This window comes from Macaca fascicularis, chromosome 20 (genome assembly GCF_037993035.2).
Source record: "Macaca fascicularis isolate 582-1 chromosome 20, T2T-MFA8v1.1".
Classification (NCBI taxonomy): Eukaryota; Metazoa; Chordata; class Mammalia; order Primates; family Cercopithecidae; genus Macaca; species Macaca fascicularis.
The window spans coordinates 71,480,267-71,500,389 of NC_088394.1; the positions used below are offsets into that span (position 1 = coordinate 71,480,267).

Genomic DNA, 20,123 nt, shown 5'->3' on the forward strand with positions numbered 1-20,123 from the left:
CATTAGGCCAGCAGTCTGGGAAAAAAAGTTGACATTCTAAAGGTAAAGAGAACAGACAAATGGTTTATTTGGTAACAAGGATTAAAAAGAAAATTTTAATTCCTTGTCTCTCTTCTAATGGCTGAACCGAACTGCGGTGTCAAATGGAAAGCAGCACACAAGAATTCCCTTGCAGACTTGATCTTTCGCAGAAATGCAAAGACGCCTGAGTTATACAACTTGCAATTATTATTTTCTAGACAGAAGTGCCAACCGTTGTGCTTTCCAGCGTATCAGTGGTTGCTACATTCTCTTTCTTGTCTTCGGGTTTCATGGCCGGAAACAGAAGTACTTCCTGTGGGAGATAAAAATGTACTTTGAAGCTAAGAAGCACTCTGAACATTTTTTCACACCTATCTACTCATTCCTTTTGCCTCTGTTGTTACCACCAAAATCTAGAGATTAGTATATGCCAGCTGAAAAGACACATGTGTTCTTTTATTTCAACTCAGACCCTCTCAGTTACAGATGACAAAGAACAAATGCATAGCACTGCCTAGGGCACTATGTCAAAAGGATGAATAGACACATTTCTATGAAAATTTGATTTCCTCATCTGTAAAAATGGGAAACAACAGTTTCTATACCTCATTGGGCTGACTTAATTAGCTGAAATAATGCATGGAGACTTCCCTGGATCCTCAAGAAATGCAAACAATTAGTATTCCTTCTGCCTCTGGGAGGAAAAAACCCAAATCCTTCAAGGTCAGAGGCTCTGGCCCTCCTGTGAGTGGCATGGAACTCCTCTGCCTGCTCCTCTTCCCAGTCCAAATCCCTTCCTTAATTTTATCCCCCAGGCCCACCATGCCCTGGCTGCAACACAATGGAGTTTCTTCAGGGCAGTATGCGCTGTGGAGGGCTGCTACGTACCTTGATGTTGTTGGAGTCCGTGAGAAACATGGCGACTCGGTCAAGGCCCATGCCAAAGCCACCTGTCGGGGGCAGCCCGTATTCCAGGGCAGTACAGAAGTTTTCATCTATGAACATGGCCTCATCATCACCTGCAGCCTTGGCCTAGAAGAGGAAAGAGAACCAAAAGGTGATCTTCTTCTAGGAAATCTCAGTGTGTGAGTGAACACGTTAATAGGCTCCGAGGTGGGAGTACCATCATTCCAGGGATGCTCCTGACACTCAGGACTTGCTGGGGATTCATTTCCTAGTAACTCCAAGATGCAGCCGTTTCTCTCAAAGACCTGGAGGTCAGGACTGATGAAATCGACCTCAGAACACATACAAATTTCTCTGAAAGAACACACTTCCACTGCTTGGGGTTCTGGGACTCCAAATGGGTTAATTCTTGGAGACTGTGACAATGCCAAGGGTCTTTCTTGCATTTCCTGAAAGCAGCCCTCACTGGCAGCACCTGCTGCAGGCAGTCTGTGGGGGCTTTGTCTTCTCCATCCATCTTTACCTGCCTCCCAACCCTAAGCCACCTCAATACATGTACAATCTAAGAAAATAACGTTCTTGTTTGGCAAGCGTATTTTCAAGACCAAACATCATGCTTCCCATACGGAGATTAATTACTAAGTTCCTCTTATGTACTACAGAGTCAATACCAGGTGAAGTCTCCATCTTGAAATGTGACTTCCTCCAGCAAAGCCTATGGCTTTCTTCTGAAGTCACCAAGAACGTATATGCTGACACAGATCAGGGTTAAGGCTGGTATCTCCTGGTGAGTTGGCACAGCCTCTGCTCACAGTCCCCTTGCTCACCTTGGCCTGTTCTTCAAAAAGCTGCCGCTGCCGCACGGGATCATTCAGCTCAGTGTAGGCATTGCATATCTCTTTCTTCATGACAAACAGCTCAAAGCGCTCAGTCAGACCCTCTTTAGAGCGGTGCCTAGGGACAGGAGACCAGAGGGGAGGCTGAATATACAGGCCCCTAATGAGCTAAATTCTTTTTTTTTGTTTGTTTGAGATGGAGGCTCGCTGTTGCCTAGGCTGGAGTGCAGTGGTGTGATCTCGGCTCACTGCAACCTCCGCCTCCTGGGTTCAAAAGCTTCTCCTGCCTCAGCCCTGAGTAGCTGGGATCACAGGCGCATGTCACTATGCCTGGCTAATTTTTGTATTTTTAGTAGAGACAGGGTTTCACCATATTGGCCAGGTTGGTCTAATGATCAAACATCTAATACAAGAATTGAACTCTAGTGGACTCAAAAGTGTTACTGATTGCAGTTTGCAGCCTGCATGCACTCTCAGCAACAAATCGTTTGGTACAACGGTGAGGAGGGTGAGAGAAACCAGGAAGGTTTAATGATCTTCCTAACAGGCCAGTGTGGCAGACTGTTACAATGGAGCACACCTTTTGTATTCATGCCCACGTGTAGCCTCCTTCACCTGGACTCTGGGCTGGCAACATGTCTTGGTTTGGCCAATGGGATATCAGCAGAGGCTTGATATGTGTTTGCACAATGAGGTCTGTTCTTTTGGAAGCTTCTCCTCAGAGCCCAATCGCCATGCTGAAAGGAAGCCCAGGCTGTGCTGCCAGAGAGGCCACATGAAGAGGCCCTGGAGGACAAGATCCTATGTGGAGTGACCACATGGAGGAGAACCAAAGTGCCCTGGCAGAATCCCCAGTTGAAGAAAAGCCCCTTGGGTTATCCTAGTCACCACCACCCAGCAGAAAGACCACCAGTCAACCCACAAAATCTTGACAATAAACTGTTGTTTAACACCACTAAGTTCTGGGGCTGTTACGCAGCAATAGGTAACTGGAATCTTACCATTTAGCCAAAGGGCTCATTATCTGTGGGTGATCACAGATGAATGTAGGATTGATGCAAGTCACTTCCAGGAACTCCCCAACAAGCTTAATGAGAAAGAAAAGCAGAGTCAGTCACCATTTCTGAATAGTATTTGATCATCCCAGCCCAGATAGAAGACCTCAGCTCCCATCCAGATGGGTTTATCCTATAGTTATTTATTATTATTATTACTATTATTGAGATGGAGTCTTGCTCTGTCGCCCAGGATGGAGTGCAGTGGCACGATCTCGGCCTGCTGCAACCTCCCCCTCCCGGTTCCAGTGATTCTCGTGCCTCAGCCTCCTGAGTAGCTGGGATTACAGGTGCCCGCCACCACACCCAGCTAATTTTTGTATTTTTAGTAGAGACGGGGTTTCACCATGTTGGCCAGGCTGGTTTCAAACTCCTGACCTCAGGTGATTCGCCCGCCTCGGCCTCCTAAAGTGCTGAGATTACAGGTGTGAGCCACCGCACCCGCCCTACCCTATAGCTTTTTAAAAGCTGGAAAGGATTAACAGAGATCACACCATAAATTATTTGGCACAGAGCTTAGTATGACAGGTCGAAGTTTGTTATTTCTCTTGTTCAAACTCTTTAGGGTTTTCCTATGAAGGTGCAGAAATGAACTCTCCCCAGGGAAGAGGGAACTGTTCAGCACCAGATGAGGACATGTACAACAAAGGCGGAGCCTCTCACCTTGTCAAGGAGCCTGGCTGTGGTCCGAGGTGGAGGGCATTCAACAGCTTTTGCCACACAGATATCATCAAGAATTTTGCGAGTTTCTGGGATACAAACGCACAAGTTAGGGCAGGAGACATCACATTAGCCAAGTACAAATGTACGTAAAGAGAATAGTGTGGGAAATTCTAGCTCTGACCCAATCAAATTCAGAGCTGGACAGGAAGAGAGGAGGAGTAAGTGCTGTCACTCACAATGGAGTGAGTGTTGTCACTTTACCTTCAGTTTCAAAGAGATTAGTTTCTGGCAGCTTCATCCCCAGGGCTTTCTCAAGCTCTTCTATCATGCTGATTCGCCGGAAGGGTGGGGTGAAGTCAATATCGTAGGCTTGGCCCTCTGGGCCATCTGGGTGGTAGGTGATCTTGTAACTGCCTGTAATATGCTTCACCATCCCTGGGAGAGAAACCTGTTATTTAGCAGGGATGAAACCCAGGCAGCCCTCCTCTGAAAGCAGCATACCAAACCACCCGATGAGTATGACGGAGGGCAGGAGTCACCTGAAACCATCTTCTCTGTGATTTCCATGACATCGTGATAGTCTGCATAGGCCATGTAGAATTCACAGGTGGTGAACTCAGGATTGTGCGTCAAATCAATCCCCTCATTCCGGAACTGGCGTCCAATTTCATAAACCCGGTCGATGCCACCAACCACAAGAATCTAACAGCAACACATGGCCACGGTCATGACAGCTAATCTTATATTAACAGCTCTGGGAAGTTTCAGTCTCCAAAAGCCATAACTTGGTTTTCACAGATTAGGCATGCTCTCAGGTCTCTAGTCAAAATGCCAAGCACCCTGCTCTCTTTAGACCCTTGTAGTGTGGACAGTTACCCCTCCTTTTTGGCTGCCCAGGAATTCTAGATACTCTTCCTGTCTTGGGCATCCCCCACCGTTGAGTCTGAGCCTCCCCAAGGAAGCAGCATCTCTTGGGGTTAGGCTGCAGGCGTGTGACCCACACTCCACCAGTCAGATACACTTGAGACTTCAGCATGTTACATCTGTTACATCTACATAACAGAAGATGTAGGTATTGCACAGAATTCATTCTAGTGAAGGGGGCCAGTCAGATGTAGCATTTAGATTGCAGAGGTCCTAGTGGCAGTGACTTGTGCCTAGTGCCAGGGTTATGAGCTATAGTAACTGTGCCTAGTAGGAAAAAACACTGGGCTCTCCATGAGAACAGCCCATTCTAATATGACTCAGAATCATTCCTAGTTGTGTAGTTTACAAGCCTGATTCTCTGATCCTCCTGGGGACTGTGAGCTTTCTGTATGTGGGGATTCACTCAGGATGGTGGCAGAAATATTAAAGGGAAATATTGGGGAAGTTATAATAGTCACAAATCTTTTGGAAGGCTGAAAGGTTACGTAGCTTGTAATAACTGAACAGGCTGAAGGGAGCTGGTTCTTACCTTAGAGCATTAGGTCACAGGGTAAATACTACAGACAACAGAGGCTTTCTCAGTTAAATCTGTTTACCCTATCTCCATTAACTAACCTTTGAGCCACATGGCCCTCTTGGGGGGAGGTCGACCAAAGATACTGCCCCCTAATAGTATTTACTTTAGACAGCAGTACCTGAGCTTTAATAATTCCTAGAACTACTCTCTTAACCATGTTAATTATCCACAAATATGTTTAATCAAAGCTTCTGTTGTTAATTCTCTACTAAATAAATGCCTGGAGTGCGAGCTGCTCGTGGTCAGCCGCAGTGACAAACCTCTCTTGGTGTGCGAGCAGTCACTCAGCAAGACTGGCAAAACAGAGTATCCGTATTTCAGTGTACGTTTTATTCATCCGTTGTTTAGGTCAGGGTCTGCGGGCAGACCCCCGCAGCTAATGCCCTCCTGTGAGGAGCAATACCTCACCTATAGAGCTGAATAAATTTTTATTTTGCTTCACCTAGTTATAACAGGTTCTGTTGTCTGCAACTAAAAATCCTGAATAACAATCTTCGATATTTACCTGGGAATTTGAAAAGACATCTTTATAGCGATTTGAAGATACTTTTGTTTTCTTTGAGACAGAGTCTCATTCTGTCACCCAGACTGGAGTGCAGTGGCAGATCTCGGCTCACTGCAACCTCTGCCTCCTGGGTTCAAACAATCCTCCTGCCTCAGTCTCCCGAGTAGCTGGGATTACAGGCGCCCGCCACCATGCCCAGCTAATTTTTGTATTTTTGTAGACACTGGGTTTCACCATGTTGGCCAGGCTGCTCTCAAACTCCTGACCTCAAGTGATCCACCCGCCTTGGCCTCCCAAAGTAGCTGGGATTACAGGTGTGAGCCACCGCGCCAGGCATGAAGGTATGATTTCCAATTTCCACAGAGAGATTAGGCTCTTTCTTCTATGAAAGACTTAAATCAGATCCAATCCAAGTAAGACTGTATCTTAAAAGTTTTAGGGGAACCAAAGTAGGTAAGGAGTGCCTGTACACATGGGAAAGACAATCCCTTTAGCCTCTGCCCTGCAATGCTCTATGGATCTTGTAGAGAAATTCTGGCAGTGTTACTCATGTCCACACACCTGACCCATCAGAACACCTTCTTGGCTGCTTTACTCTCTCTCTGTTCCTCTTATTTCTGACTATACCTGTCTAGCCAATGGTTTTCCAGCTTTCTGCTTCTTTAAGGGAACAGGATGTAATATTTTTGACTACCTTATGATAGAGTTCTGGAGCAATTCTCATATATAAGTTCATGTCCAGCTCGTTGTGGTAAGTGATGAAAGGCTTGGCCACAGCTCCCCCTGGGATGATGTTCATCATGGGAGTTTCAATCTAAAAAAGACAGGGAGAAACATTCAGTCCTTAGATAACCAGAGGCCTTGGGGACAGATCATGCTTTGCATGTAATATAGTCTAAGCATGTTATATCCCAAACTAAATGTTAGTAAGTTCAACAGTAACGTGCAAGTGCTTGACAAAAAAGAACAGATAGTATTTCTACGATGGTGTTTCAATTTCTATTAATACCTAACACCATTAATATAGTACCATGAACTTTCACAAGCTGTAAATAAGAATCTAAATGGATATAGCCTTTCTTGAGTTCAATTTGCAGTATTTATTTTTTGAGACAGAGTCTTGCTCTTTTGCCCTGGCTGGAGTGCAGTGGCGTGATCTCGGCTCACAGCAAGCTCTGCCTCCCAGGTTCACACTATTCTCCTGCCTCAGCCTCCCAAGCAGCTAGGACTACAGGCACCTGCCACCACACCTGGCTAATTTTTTGTAGAGAAAGCGTTTCACTGTGTTGGCCAGGATGGTCTCGATCTCCTGATCTCGTGATCCGCCCGTCTCCGCCTCCCAAAGTGCTGGGATTACAGGCGTGAGCCACCGAGCGAGCCCAGTCCAATTTGTAGTATTTATTAAAAATTTAAAAATTAGGCTGGTCTGAAGGTAGTGAGTTATCTCAACTGATTGTTTAAAAAAATTTTAACTGCTTATATCCTTTGACTTATTCTACTTCTAGAAATCCATCCTACAGAAACACTTGAACATGTGTATAAAGATACTTGTTGAAACAAACAATGCAGCATTAAGAAAGAATATATATCTATCTCATACAAAGAGTTCCAGAATATCTTAAGTGAAATAAAAGCAGGTCCATCACAATACATACAGTGTGACTTCACTCATATTTAAAGCAAAAATAAAACCGCTCCAAATTGTTTACATATGTGCACTCCATCCGCAACACGCACATGTATGTATGTAATATGCCCAGTAAATGGTGCGGAAGGATACATATCAAACTCAAGTTTGGGGATGGAAGTTAGTTGGAAGCAGTGGAAGGGTACTTTCAATTTTGCTTCTATTTAATTTATTGTTTGAATTTGTTTTATGGTATGTGTGTTTGCTTTTCTCATACCATCAAAAAATATTTAATGCTACAAAAAAGCAAAATGATTTGAATACATATTGAATGTGACATCATTAGCATGTGGATGGCCCTATACCTTGTCCATTATCTTAGAAGTCAGCTCCTGCCTTCCTAATCAGGACAAGGTAGAACAGAGACAATGGCAAGAAAGGGGACATTCTCATTAAGCATGACACAGGATACGCTTTGGAAAAGGAAGGCAAGGGAGAGGCGGCAGCAAGCATTGCAAGGCAGCTCATCACGTCAGGCAAGGAACTCTCCCTACCTCTAGGAATCCCAGCTCATCCAGGAAACTTCTTATATATGTGACCATCTTAGAGCGGATGATAAATTTCTGCCTAACGAAGTCATTCAGGATCAAGTCCAAGTATCTCTGGCGATACCTTGTTTCCTAAACCAAAAGAAGCAGTTAGAAATCACTGGTATGTCTGATTCGATGGTATGATAAAACAAACAGAAGGCACCGCCATGCCACAGCTAGGAGGCAGTAATGCTTACCTTGTCTTTGAGACCAAAGTGAAGATGAGGTAACATATGCAAACAGGGAGACAGCAGTGTGATCTCATACGGAATAATGCTCAGCTCACCCTTCTTGGTTTTCCCAGGATTCCCCTGAACTCCAATTATGTCTCCCCGACGCAGTTTGTTATTAATATGAATAAATTCTTCTTCTGATTTATAATTTCTGAGTGAAAAGGAAATGTAATTCAGTAAGAACAATTCAAATGAACACTGACTACTGGGTTCCTCTGGAACCCTCACTCATCTGCTAACACCTAGTTAATGTGAGCCCAAGAAGCAGCTCAGATTCAGGGGCCACTATTAAAAAAGGACTATCCTTTACTTTACTGTCATATAACTTGAGGGCAGTCATCACTTTACAGGTGACCAGGTGGCCACGTTATCTTCTTCTCAGTCTTCCCCAACCATGTCCGACTCCTTCTTACTCTAACTTCAAATACCAGTAAGACCACATCAGCCTATTGCTGTGTTGTTCTAGGCCAACCAAGAAAAGTCTATAACTGGATATTTCGAGATACCTGGAATTGGCCATGACTTGCAACTTCACTCCCTCTCCTCGAAGATCATAGAAGATGAGCTTTCCCCCAGAAGCTCTTTTAGCATGGATCCTACCTAGAAAAAGAAGAGCAAAAATACTGAGTTACAGAACCAGAAGTCATTTTACAGTATCAGTGTCAAAAAAAGCTCCCTCTGCATATATATATATTTCTTTTTTGGAGACAGAGTCTTGCTCTGTTGCCCAGGCTAGAGTGCAGTGGCATGATCTCGGCTCACGGCAACCTCCGCCTTCCAGGTTTAAGTGATTCTCCTACCTCAGCCTCCTGAGTAGCTGGGATTACAGGTGTGCACCACCACACCTGGCTAATTTTTTTTTTTTTTTAACTACAGAGGGGGTTTTACCATGTTGCCCAGGCTGGTCTTGAACTCCTGGGCTGAAGTGACCCACCCACCTCAGCCTCCCAAAGTGCTGGGATTACAGGCGTGAGCCACGGTACTGGCCTGCATTTTTTTTTTTTCGTCAGGGCAGAACACCAAGCAGTACAATCTTATTTTAGCTTGAGGTCTTATCCCCATCTTTTCCCTCAAGCCAACGATCTCCATTCAGATCAGTTAAAGACATGCAGGGAGACCTGGCTTTCAAGATAAGTCACTGGATGCCTGGAAGATGGTGGTGCTGGGAGCAGCAGAGTTTTTGGATTTCCTTGAATCCTCAAATAAAAATAGAAAGCATAGCTAGAGAGGCAAAGTGAAAAATCTATGGACAAAATTTACAACAAAATGATGTGGGAAGATGTTGCCAAGAACTCCCAAATATAAGCAATGAGGTAAACCACCAAGAGTCATAAGACCTCTACATGGGGAAAAAGCAGTGGGGAGGAATGGGGTATGGGAGGGATCTGAGAACTGGAGAACTCCCAAATGGCCAAAGGTATCCGCTGGAAAATGTGAACCTTTTCCTCCAGGAAAGCAGCTGAAGCTGGGAGGGGATGTGCCCATTTCCATACAGGTGAGGGCTACGTTAAGATTTAAAGGGGGCCGGGCGCTGTGGCTCACGCCTGTAATCCCAAGACTTTGGGAGGTCGAGGCAGGCATATCACTTGAGGTTGGGAGTTCAAGACCAGCCTGACCAACATGGAGAAACCCCGTTTCTACTAAAAATACAAAATTAGCCGGGCATGGTGGTGCATGCCTGTAATCCCAGCTACTCGGGAGGCTGACGCAGGAGAATTGTTTGAACCCGGGAGGTGGAGGTTGCAGTGAGCTGAGATGGCGCCATTGCGCTCCAGCCTGGGAAACAAGAGTGAAACTCTGTCTCAAACAAGAAAAAAAAAAGATCTAAAGGGAATGAAGAGCCTACAGAAACCCTCTCAACAGCCAGGCTCCCTTCTAGGACAAGACCATAAAAAACCGAACGGGACAAGGGAAAAAGAGACAAAAAAAGGAGAAGACCCAAAAAAGATGAGGAAGAAGATGAGGACTGGGAAATCTCAGAAAGCAAGCTGCTGTATTTCTGAACACGTCACAAAAACAAGAGGGAGCTCACTAAAGTTGGAAAAACGAAACCTAGTTTCCTTTGAACATTCAGGAAAACTGATTTCATGTAAATGTAAGCAACATAAAAGCACTGAGCTCATCTACCATATAAAGTTACCTGGCCAGGCGCGGTGGCTCAAGCCTGTAATCCCAGCACTTTGGGAGGCCGAGACGGGTGGATCACGAGGTCAGGAGATCGAGACCATCCTGGCTAACACGGTGAAACCCCGTTTCTACTAAAAAATACAAAAAACTAGCCGGGCGAGGTGGCGGGCGCCTGTAGTCCCAGTTACTCGGGAGGCTGAGGCGGGAGAATGGCGTGAACCCGGGAGGCGGAGCTTGCTGTGAGCTGAGATCTGGCCACTGCACTCCAGCCTGGGCGACAGAGCGAGACTCTGTCTCAAAAAAAAAAAAAATAAATAAAAAAAAAAATAAAGTTACCTAAAAAACTAAAAAAGGAGAGATAGGAGAATAACACTGCTCTAGACAAAATAAAAGCTCTCAAGACAGACATGCTCAGAACAACAAAAAAAATTTTTTTTTTTTAAATTTTACTTTAAGTTCTGGGATACATGTGCAGGACATGCAGGTTTGTTACATGGGTATACATGTGCCATGGTAGTTTGCTGCACCTATCAACCCATCATCTAGGTTTTAAGCTCCACATGCATTAGGTATTTGTCCTAATGCTCTCCCTCCCCTTCCCCCACCCCCCGACAGGCTCCAGTGTGTGATGTTCCCCTCCCTATGTCCATGTGTTCTCATTGTTCAACTCCCACTTATGAGTGAGAACGTATGGTGAAAAGCAAAAATTCTAACTTACTTTTCAACAATGAGCTGAGAGACATTAAGAAAAAAGACACAAAACATTAAAGAACACAAATTAGAATTAGAAAAACTAAGAAATGAGGTGATAACACATGAAATAATTAGAAATAAAGTAAAAATCTTTCAGAAAATGAGGACTAAGCTATAAGGAAATAATAGTGACTAAATACAACAAATAATGCCTCAAGAGAAACAGTAAGTGAAAAGAAGGATAAAATTTAAAAATCAAAGTATGAAGAAAGAGATAAAAAGGATTTGAGACAAAGTAACAATTATCAAAAAGAATCAAAGATGATTCAGTATGCAGATAAAAGTCCCAAAAGAAATGTAAAGAAACAGAATAAAAACAAAGAATTAAAAAAAAAAGATCTGAAAACACACATGTGAAAAGATCTCAGAGCACACTACATAGTTGAGAATATCAAACTAGAATAACTAACATCAAGAAATATTTTAGTGGCAGGGTGTGGTGGCTCAAGCCTGCAATCCTCACACTTTGGGAGGCTGAGGCGGGCGGATCACCTGATGTCAGGAGTTCGAGACCAGCCTGGCCAACACGGTGAAACCCCATCTCTACTAAAAATACAAAACTTATCCGGGTGCGGTGGCAGGTGCCTGTAATCCCAGCTACTTGGGAGGCTGAGGCAGGAGAATCGCTTGAACCTGGGGGGTGGAGGTTGCAGTGAGCTAAGATGGTACCACCGCATTCCAGCCTGGACAACAAAGTGACACTACATCTCAAAAAAAAAAAAAAAAAAAAAAAAAAAGACTTTAGTAAAAGCACTGCACTTTAAAGAAGAAATCTTTTGGGCATTTAGGTGCTGGCAGGAATTCTCTCTGGGTGGTAGGATTATGGGTAATCAAAACTTTCCTTGCTTCTTTGACTATTCTAAATTTTCTACAACTGATAGTTGGTGGGGGAGGGCAAGGAAAAGATGTGATTTTTTTAAATTTAGGAAAAGAAAATCTAATACAAGATACTACAACTCCAAAAGAGCAGTGTTCTAGAAAAACTGTCTCAGTGCAAAGCATTCTCAGGCCAAAGACCAGAATTCTTAGAAGCCTGAGACTTCTACCACTGATTCTTGCTGATGAAGGGAATCCTCTACTTCTTTCTGTGAGTAGATATAATGGCGCTGTCCTTTGTAAAGTAGCTTCAGACACAGACTACTTGAGAACAAGACCAACCCAGACCTTCCCTTGTGCTACTGAAGGGTCCTGCCTGTTGTGGGAGTTCAGTGATTTGCCAGGGAGAGTTCCTACCTGCCACCTTTAAGGTGATGTCAGTCAGGTGATCCCCAGGCTGCAGATGACTATATTTCTGGATGAAGTCAGTGAGTGAGATGTCAACATGGAACTTGTGTGGGTACGGATTTTCCCCATTGACCTTCAGCTGATGAATTGCTTGGCTGCGGATTTTGAAGTATTGCTGTTAAAAAAAAAAAAAAAGCCCTTGAGAAGTTGAACCTAGTCAGACCAGTGGGGCCCACCTAGCAGAGGGCAGTATTCTGCCCCAGAGTGACCCCAATACATTGTTTTCTTTAACCAAGACCTGTGCATTACAGGAATGAATATGAAGATTTGCACTTAAAATATGCAGGGTGGCCAGAGGCCAGGATTCCAAAATGTAAGGGTCAACAAAAAGAAATATCAGAGTTCTGCCTAAAATAATAGAAGTTTAATTTTTAATTGGTATAGGTGGCCTTGTCACTTTTGTAGACCACATTTTGCATGGTGAGTTGAGTCACTTATCTTCTTAACTACTCTCCTACAGCGACACATCAGATTTTTCCCCAAGGCATGGGGTCTGGAGAATGTAAACAAGGAATATTCTACAGCAGCCTTTCTCACAAAGCTTTTCTGATGCAACTTCTCAACTCAGTTGTTCCAGGGGGAAAGCAGCCTCAGAAATATGTAAACAAATGAACATGGCTGTGTTCCAATACAATTTTACTAGTAAAACCAAGGAGGGGCAAGGTGTGGTGGCTCACACCTGTAATCTTAGTACTCAGGGAACCCAAGGTGGGTGGATCACTTGAGGCCAGGAGTTCAAGAGGAGCCTGGCCAACATTAGCTGGGTGCAGTGGAGTGTGCCTCTAATCCCAGTTACTTGGGAGGCTGAGGCAGGAGAATCGCTTGAACTGGGGAGGCGGAGGTTTCAGTGAGATTGCACCACTGCACTCCAGCCTGGGTGACAGAATGAGACTTTGCTCAAAAACAAAAACAAAAAACCAGGGAGAGAAGGATAAAGTCGGGGGCATAGAGAAGTGGATTTGGCTGGTGGAATGTAGTTTGCCAGCCCCTGGTCTAAAGTAAACCTCAGGCAATCTTTGGAGAGACACTTTCCCCAGGGCCTCAAGGTCAAGCTAATTCCAAGGAAGGTTAATTCACTTGAATGCTGGACTCTCCCAAATGTCTTTTGGGGGTTGACATAACACTCAGGGTCTGTGCCTTTAAGCAGATGGAGTGGCAGACCCTCCCTTATCCTGGCAGTGACCTCGGGCATACTGGTCCTTCCTACTGTCCAGTCCCAAAGAATCTGCCATAAGCCTCATCAGAAGCTTTCGTGTGCCCAGCCATGCTGGTGGCCCAAGGAACTCACATTTGGGTCCAGGCTCTCTTCCTCAGGACCCACACCATTGTCAGTGGTGAGGCTGGTGGCAGCCACAGTGGCTTGGCTTAGCTGTTTCTCACTGAGCTCTTTCTGCTTTGCCTCCTTCTCTGCTACTTTCTTCTCAGCTTTCAGGCGTCTCTTCAGCTCACTGTTGGAAAGATGAAAGCGTTCAATGTGTTAGCTGCCTGAAGAGTCCTCTACGTTCTGCCCCTAGCCACTTATCGAAAACACGAATCGCCTGGGAGGAACGCTCTTTCTCACTTGTATACCCCTCAATTCCACACCCATAGCTCAGCTCAAGTCTCTCATCACTAAACTCTATGTGAAAGACACAAAGGGAAAAATAAGCTTAGAACAAAGATAGGAAAGATCACTCTCAATCTCTGCTTGCCAGTCTCAGGTCCTTGGCATTAGGTCCCAACTAAAACCAAGATCTACCAGGACAAAGAAAATCCTATGCATTAGTTTTGAACAGGAGAAAATATTTTCTAGAAAATTAGCAGAATAGGCTTTTCTTGAGCTAATTAGGTTAGGGAGCTCCTTGGGGCTGGTGACTGAATCTTAGTTGTTTAGTATCCCCTCCAGAACGTGAAGTTCCAACAGTGATAGATCTTTTTTTTTTTTTTTTTTTTTTTTTTTTTTTTTTTTTGAGACAGAGTCTCGCTCTGTCGCCCGGGCTGGAGTGCAGTGGCCGGATCTCAGCTCACTGCAAGTTCCGCCTCCCGGGTTCACGCCATTCTCCTGCCTCAGCCTCCCGAGTAGCTGGGACTACAGGCGCCCACCACCGCGCCCGGCTAATTTTTTGTATTTTTTAGTAGAGACGGGGTTTCACCGTGTTAACGAGGATGGTCTCGATCTCCTGACCTCGTGATCCGCCCGTCTCGGCCTCCCAAAGTGCTGGGATTACAGGCTTGAGCCACCGCGCCCGGCCTTTTTTTTTTTTTTAAATGAGACAGAGTTTTGCTCTGTGGCCCAAGCTGGAGTGCCGTCACAATATCAGCTTACTGCAATCTCTGCCTCCCGGATTTCAAGGGATTCTCGTGCCTGAGCCACCTGAGTAGCTGGGATTACAGGTGTGTACCACCACACTCAACTAATTTTTGTATTTTCAGTAGAGACAGGGTTTCACCATGTTCGCCAGGCTGGTCTCAAACTCCTTGCCTCAAGTGATCTGCCAGCCTTGGCCTCCCAAGGTGCTAGGATTACAGGTGTCAGCCACCTGACCCCTCCGATGCCAGATCTAACACATGATCAGGCAACATCTCTAGCCCTCTGCCACCCCCTCTCTCTAACCTCCCCTAAGCATGAGTTAGGATGATAGTAAGGAAGAGCTGGCTCTTTAGCACTCAAGGAGACCTCCCCAACCAACAGTCTCTCCAAGAATGGCTGTCAGCATTAGTCTCACTTTGCCCACTGGAGCCTGACTTAGACAACAAAGTAGAACGGTGTGCAAAGCAGCATAGTACAGGGGATAATACATCATTGTAGTCAGGCTGCCTGGGACTAAATTCCAACACACTTGTCAATTATGGGACTTGGATGAGTGAATTAACTTCTCACCTATAAAACGAAAATAATAATAGACAACCTCCACCAGTTGCTGTGGTGTGTACTGAGATTATGTTTGTATAAAGGGATTACCCTAATCCTGGCATTTAGTTAACCAAATATGAGCTTTCTACGTATCTTTCAGTATCTTAACCCTTTACTTTCTGTATAGAAACTATACTGATTTGAATACATTTCTGGCTAAATCGCTTGCTATCCAAACTCTTGATACTTATCCCTTGAACCTCAAAAACCAAAGCGATGTGGACAACTTTGAGCTGTTCTGTATGATACGTTCATGTCTCTTATGGTCTGAATTTGCTATCTGAACCCAGAAACTAAACATATTGGTATAGGGAGGGTTATCTTTACTATTCAAAGACAATTTATGGAACATTCTTTCAAACCACTAATCAAATATTCTGCAACAGTGAACCACAGCAAAAGATCCAAGTCATGCCTGCGTACTTTCTGGCTTCAGGACACATCCTTCATTTTCTGTAAGAATTTAGAATAACTTAAACAAAATGAATTGAGGTTTTGAATCTTTCACCTCTTTTTATTGAGACAGAGTCTTGCCCTGTTGCCCAGGCTGGAGTGCAGTGGTGCGATCTCGGATCACTGCAAGCTCTACCTCCCGGGTTCACACCATTCTCCTGCCTCAGCGTCTGGAGTGGCTGGCACTACAGGTGCACGCCACCATGACCAGCTAATGTTCTTTTTGTATTTTTAGTAGAGACGGGGTTTCACTGTGTTAGCCAGGATGGTCTTGATCTCCTGACCTCGTGATCCGCCCGTCTCGGCCTCCCAAAGTGTTGGGATTACGGGCGTGAGCCACTGTGCCTGGCTGCTGCGCAGTGCGCCTTTCCTTTTAAACAGGAAAAACGGATTCTGATGGTTTCACAGTTGACAGCTTTTTCTACGTATAATGTCTTATAACATTTGTAAAGACAACCTTTCCAAAACACTGTGCTGGTGCTATCATGCTATAATTCAGTCAGTGGACTGCTAAGACTAGGCTGTCTAGTTCTTCTAGAATTAAGATAAATCTGTTTTCCACTCAACCAGGTGCTCCTCTTAAATCAAATCAATCTTAAGGATAATCCAAAAAGGTCCTAGGGATAGCACTAAGACTAGAAACCAAAGTAATCTCAAGAGCAAACAAAACCCCAGAAAGACAGAAAAGGGAAATAACTGGCATTAGAAATTATTTGTTCAAACAAAGGTTTTGTACTCAGCACTGTTCTAGAATAAGATCCACATGTCATCTCAAGACTCTAAGGAGAGATGATTTGAATTTATTAAAGAGGAAATGAGAAAGGACTATTGGTTTTGGTATTAGGGTTCCTTGTTTCCTTAGCAACAAGTCCAAAGACTTAGCCAGAGGCTTAACAGATAATGAACCAAGTAAGGAAAGAATTTTTGCTTCCAGAGCAATAAAGAAGGTAATGGGCACCAACCTTCTTTGATCAGATAATGGCTTGTCCTTGTGAGGCGCTGTGAAAGGAGCAAGTTGACCCAGTCGCAGTTCCCTGTGACCCCACTCTGCCCAGGAGGTTTTGCGCAGGGACCCCCTAACAAGCCTTACAGCAGCTTGCGTCAACATGGCAGAACACCCTGGAACTAATGATTACCACCACCTAGCGGGAAACAGAGACGTGGTGTCAGATGGGACAGACAGTATACACAGACCCAACCAACTCTCTTATGGGTTGGGGAGGGGGACCATGCTTCTACTACCTTTTAGTCCCATTTAACTTAAGACTCTCTTAACTGATAGCAACCCTGTAACACTCCCTGTGCTACAACTGTAACTGACAATGTTCTTAGTCCTGACTATGGAAAAAACATGCACATCTGGGGTCAAAAGCCAACAGCAAGTTAATGGATCGCTTACAGGTAAAAATGCTCACAACATCCTAGAATATGGGAACAGGATGTGGGGTACTTTCTGAAGCCCTGAAGTGTGGTTTCTCACCTGGAGAGAAAATACTTGGCCACAAGATGGCAATAGGAAGCATATAAAATAAGAGGAAACTGTCACTATCAATTGCAAACTCTAGACAAAGATAAATGCAAGTCACACAAAAACACGAATCAAAGAGAAGACTTGTCTGGAACTCTAGGAACAAGGGGAAAGGAGAATTTCAGGAGGGTCCTTAGACTATGTTATGTTTATACATTATAAATGATAGAAGGCAACAGAATTACAGAGATCACCTTCTTTACCATGTTCAAATAAATCTGAGGAGGCTATTTCACTTGGGCAGGGAGCACATCTGTTTTTAAACTTGGAGTCAATACCTGGCATAAAATGGTGCTTACTAAAGATTTCAGACTAAGGAATGTCCAAGAACAATTAAATGGAAGGAAATGTTAATCACAAAAAAGTTATCTTAGTCCGTGCTAACTAGAGGAACAGACATCAATAACAGGTAAGACAACGTGAGTAGTGCTGTGCAGTCAGGATACAGAGCATGGGCTGACGAGGCACAGGCCTGATTTCAGATCTCTGCTCCAGTGCTCTGTGTCAGCGCTAGACTGTATTTTAGGAATGCACGCTTTAGTAATGCATTTAATTACCAGGGCCTCAGTTTATTACTCTGAAAAATGGACAATAACTCTTCTCTTGCAAAGTTATTATTTAGACAGAAAGCTTGCAGAGATCTAGCATTGTGCCTGGTACAGAAAAGCTGGTCAAAAAAGTTGTAGCTTATGGCCGGGCGCAGTGGCTCAAGCACTTTGGGAGGCCGAGACGGCGGATCATGAAGTCAGGAGATCGAGACCATCCTGGCTAACACGGTGAAACCCCGTCTCTACTAAAATACAAAAAAAAATTAGCCAGGCGTGGTGGTGGGCGCCTGTAGTCCCAGCTACTTGGGAGGCTGAGGCAGGAGAATGGCGTGAACCCGGGAGGCGGAGTTTGCAGTGAGCTGAGATCCGGCCACTGCACTCCAGCCTGGGTGACAGAGCCAGACTCCGTCTCAAAAAAAAAAAAAAAGTAGTAGCTGTATTTAATCTTAGAAAAGTCAGTGAAGCAGGGAGTGGTGGCTTATGCCTATAATCCTAACACTTTTTCGGGCTGAGGCGGGCGGATCACCTGAGCTCAGGAGTTTGACACCAGCCTGGGCAACATGGTGAAATCCTGTCTCTACTAAAATACAAAAATTTAGCCGGGTGTTGCCGCATGCGCCTGTAGTCCCAGGTACTTGGGATGATGAAGCATCAGAATTGCTTGAACCCGGGAGGTGAAGGTGGCCATGGGCTGAAATCACACCGCTGCACTCCAGCCGGGGCAACAATGACTCTCCCTCCAAAAAAAAAAAAAAAAAGTCAGTAAAGAGAAATTAACCAGTTTTCTCAGTTTACCTAAAAACACTGAACTGGAAACCCTGCTTTCACCTGTGATATACAGTCCTATAATTCAATTCAATGTAATTTATTATCATAGGTCGTTTGAAAGAATGAACTAAACTTTAGGACTGTATATCACAGATACATCACATTCAACTAAATTTGACTTAACAGATTAAAGTCCAGTCAATTTTCTCTAAGGTAGTAGTTCAAAGGCCAGGTTCCAAACATTTATGGAAGTCCATCAGATTGCTCTAATAAAGGACAATATATTAGGGTGCTACCAAACTGTAAACTTAGACCATTTCTCTAATACTTACTTCTAAGATATTTGAAGCACAAATCTAGGGTCACAAAAGGAAACATCGGGCCAGCTGCGGTGGCTTACGCCTGTCATCCCAGCACTTTGGGAGGTCAAGGTGGGCGGATCACGAGGCAAGGAGTTCGAGATCATCCTGCCCAACACGATGAAACCATGTCTCTACTAAAAATACAAAAATTGGCCGGCTGTGGTGGCACGCGCCTCCCAGCTACTCGGGAGGCTGAGGCATGAGAATCGCCTGAACCCGGGCAGCGGAGGTTGCAGTGAGCCGAGATGGTTCCACTGTACTCCAGCCTGGGCAACAGAGTGAGACTCTGTCTCAAAAAAAAAAAAAAAAAAAAAAGGAAACATAATTTCTCTTTTCTTTTTCATTCAGGGTCTGGCTGTCTCAGTAACGCCTTGTGGCAGGCGACGGAGAAGAGCTCGCTCACGCAGCACTCATAGCAGTCCCTGAAGGACCTCAGGTCTCCCAGGCCGGAGTGCTGTGGCACGACTTCAGCTCACTGCAACCTCCGCCTCCTGGGTTCAAGCGATTCTCCTGCCTCAGTCTCCCGAGTAGCTGGGATAACAAGTGCGCGCCACGGGGATTAAGCCTTCTCGTATGCGTCTGGAATGGTACTATGTACTGTCTTCCTAGCAATGATAAAACACTCAATTACCTGTGTTCTGTGGTTCAAATGGGGAATGCTAATAAGAATATAAGACAGCCAGTTAAAGAGTGGCTAATCCTGACTTATCTATGTTAACCCACACACTCCAAGGATATGGGAGTGGTTAACAAAAAGGTATCAGGCTTAATTAAGATGGTCTCTGCTGTCAGACGTTGATCACTCAATACTCACAGGAATCTTATGAATAACCCATACGGGTAGATGGCAGCGAGCCGAAACTCAGTTTTAGAACTGATCCCTTTTAATACCTAACGTTCAGAATGACCTTAGTGAGGCCTAGAAAATTTTGAAGGTCTTTCTGAAAAGCTAGGGTATTTAATATTTCTTTAACTTTCACGTTTACTGAGTGGCTCAACAAAAGAAAGCATTTCTCACAAGGAAGGAGATGAAGGTAAGCAATAAGTTTCGCTTTTCTTTCCTGATAACTCTTAGTTCTCGTCCTAGTTCCCCCTCCACAGTCTCTAAACTCTAAGGGTATGATAGGGAGGACCCCGCCGGTGCCGGCTGGGGACCGGGAGCCGGCGTGCCCGGGGTATCCTGGGGTGTGTGGTCTGCAACGCACAGCCATCAAGTCTCACCATGTGCATACCCACGACAGCCGGCAAGAAGGCCCCGGCACAGCAGCCTTGGTGGGAACTTCGCAGCGCTTCCCAACCCAGGCTCTCCTACCGCAAAGGCTTTAAAGACTCGCAGCGACACTCACTTCTTGCTCAGTTTCGGCTCGCTGCCATCCACTTTCACCTCGGCCGCCTGCACCGCTGCCATCTTCCCGGAGGGCCCGACCCAAATGTAAGGAGGATAGTACGTTAATTTCCAGGTCAAGG

The 20,123-nt window shown here is 44.9% G+C and overlaps 1 protein-coding gene across 4 annotated transcripts; it reads right to left on the minus strand.

The window, feature by feature from the left end:
• Positions 1–43: 43 nt before the first annotated feature.
• KARS1 (lysyl-tRNA synthetase 1) lies at positions 44–20,090 on the minus strand. Of its 4 annotated transcripts, none has more exons than XM_005592592.2 (15): positions 20,003–20,090; positions 16,413–16,592; positions 13,393–13,552; positions 12,054–12,219; positions 8,447–8,540; positions 7,905–8,091; positions 7,672–7,797; positions 6,185–6,304; positions 4,021–4,183; positions 3,743–3,916; positions 3,482–3,567; positions 2,765–2,850; positions 1,755–1,881; positions 910–1,053; positions 44–334 (listed from the first exon to the last, which is right to left on the minus strand). In XM_005592592.2, exons 2-15 carry the CDS (start codon positions 16,556–16,558, stop codon positions 236–238), a joined length of 1,878 nt encoding a protein of 625 aa, XP_005592649.1. In that variant the 5' UTR covers positions 16,559–16,592; positions 20,003–20,090; the 3' UTR covers positions 44–235. The 4 variants fall into 4 exon arrangements, with proteins under 4 accessions (XP_005592649.1, XP_045237467.2, XP_045237468.2 ...); XM_045381532.2 differs by having other exon boundaries at positions 19,889–20,090; XM_045381533.2 differs by having other exon boundaries at positions 19,878–20,090.
• Positions 20,091–20,123: the final 33 nt, after the last annotated feature.

What these genes read in the sequence shown, in the direction of transcription:
- KARS1 (XM_005592592.2), bottom strand. Translation starts at nt 16,558, where the DNA reads ATGTTGACGCAAGCTGCTGTAAGGCTTGTTAGGGGGTCCCTGCGCAAA. An exon ending in CTCCAGAACTCTATCATAAG is followed by an intron (nt 4,184 to 6,184) that starts GTAGTCAAAAAT and finishes TGTTGCTGTTAG; the next exon opens with ATTCTTGTGGTTGGTGGCAT. An exon ending in CACAGAGAAGATGGTTTCAG is followed by an intron (nt 3,917 to 4,020) that starts GTGACTCCTGCC and finishes TTTCTCTCCCAG; the next exon opens with GGATGGTGAAGCATATTACA.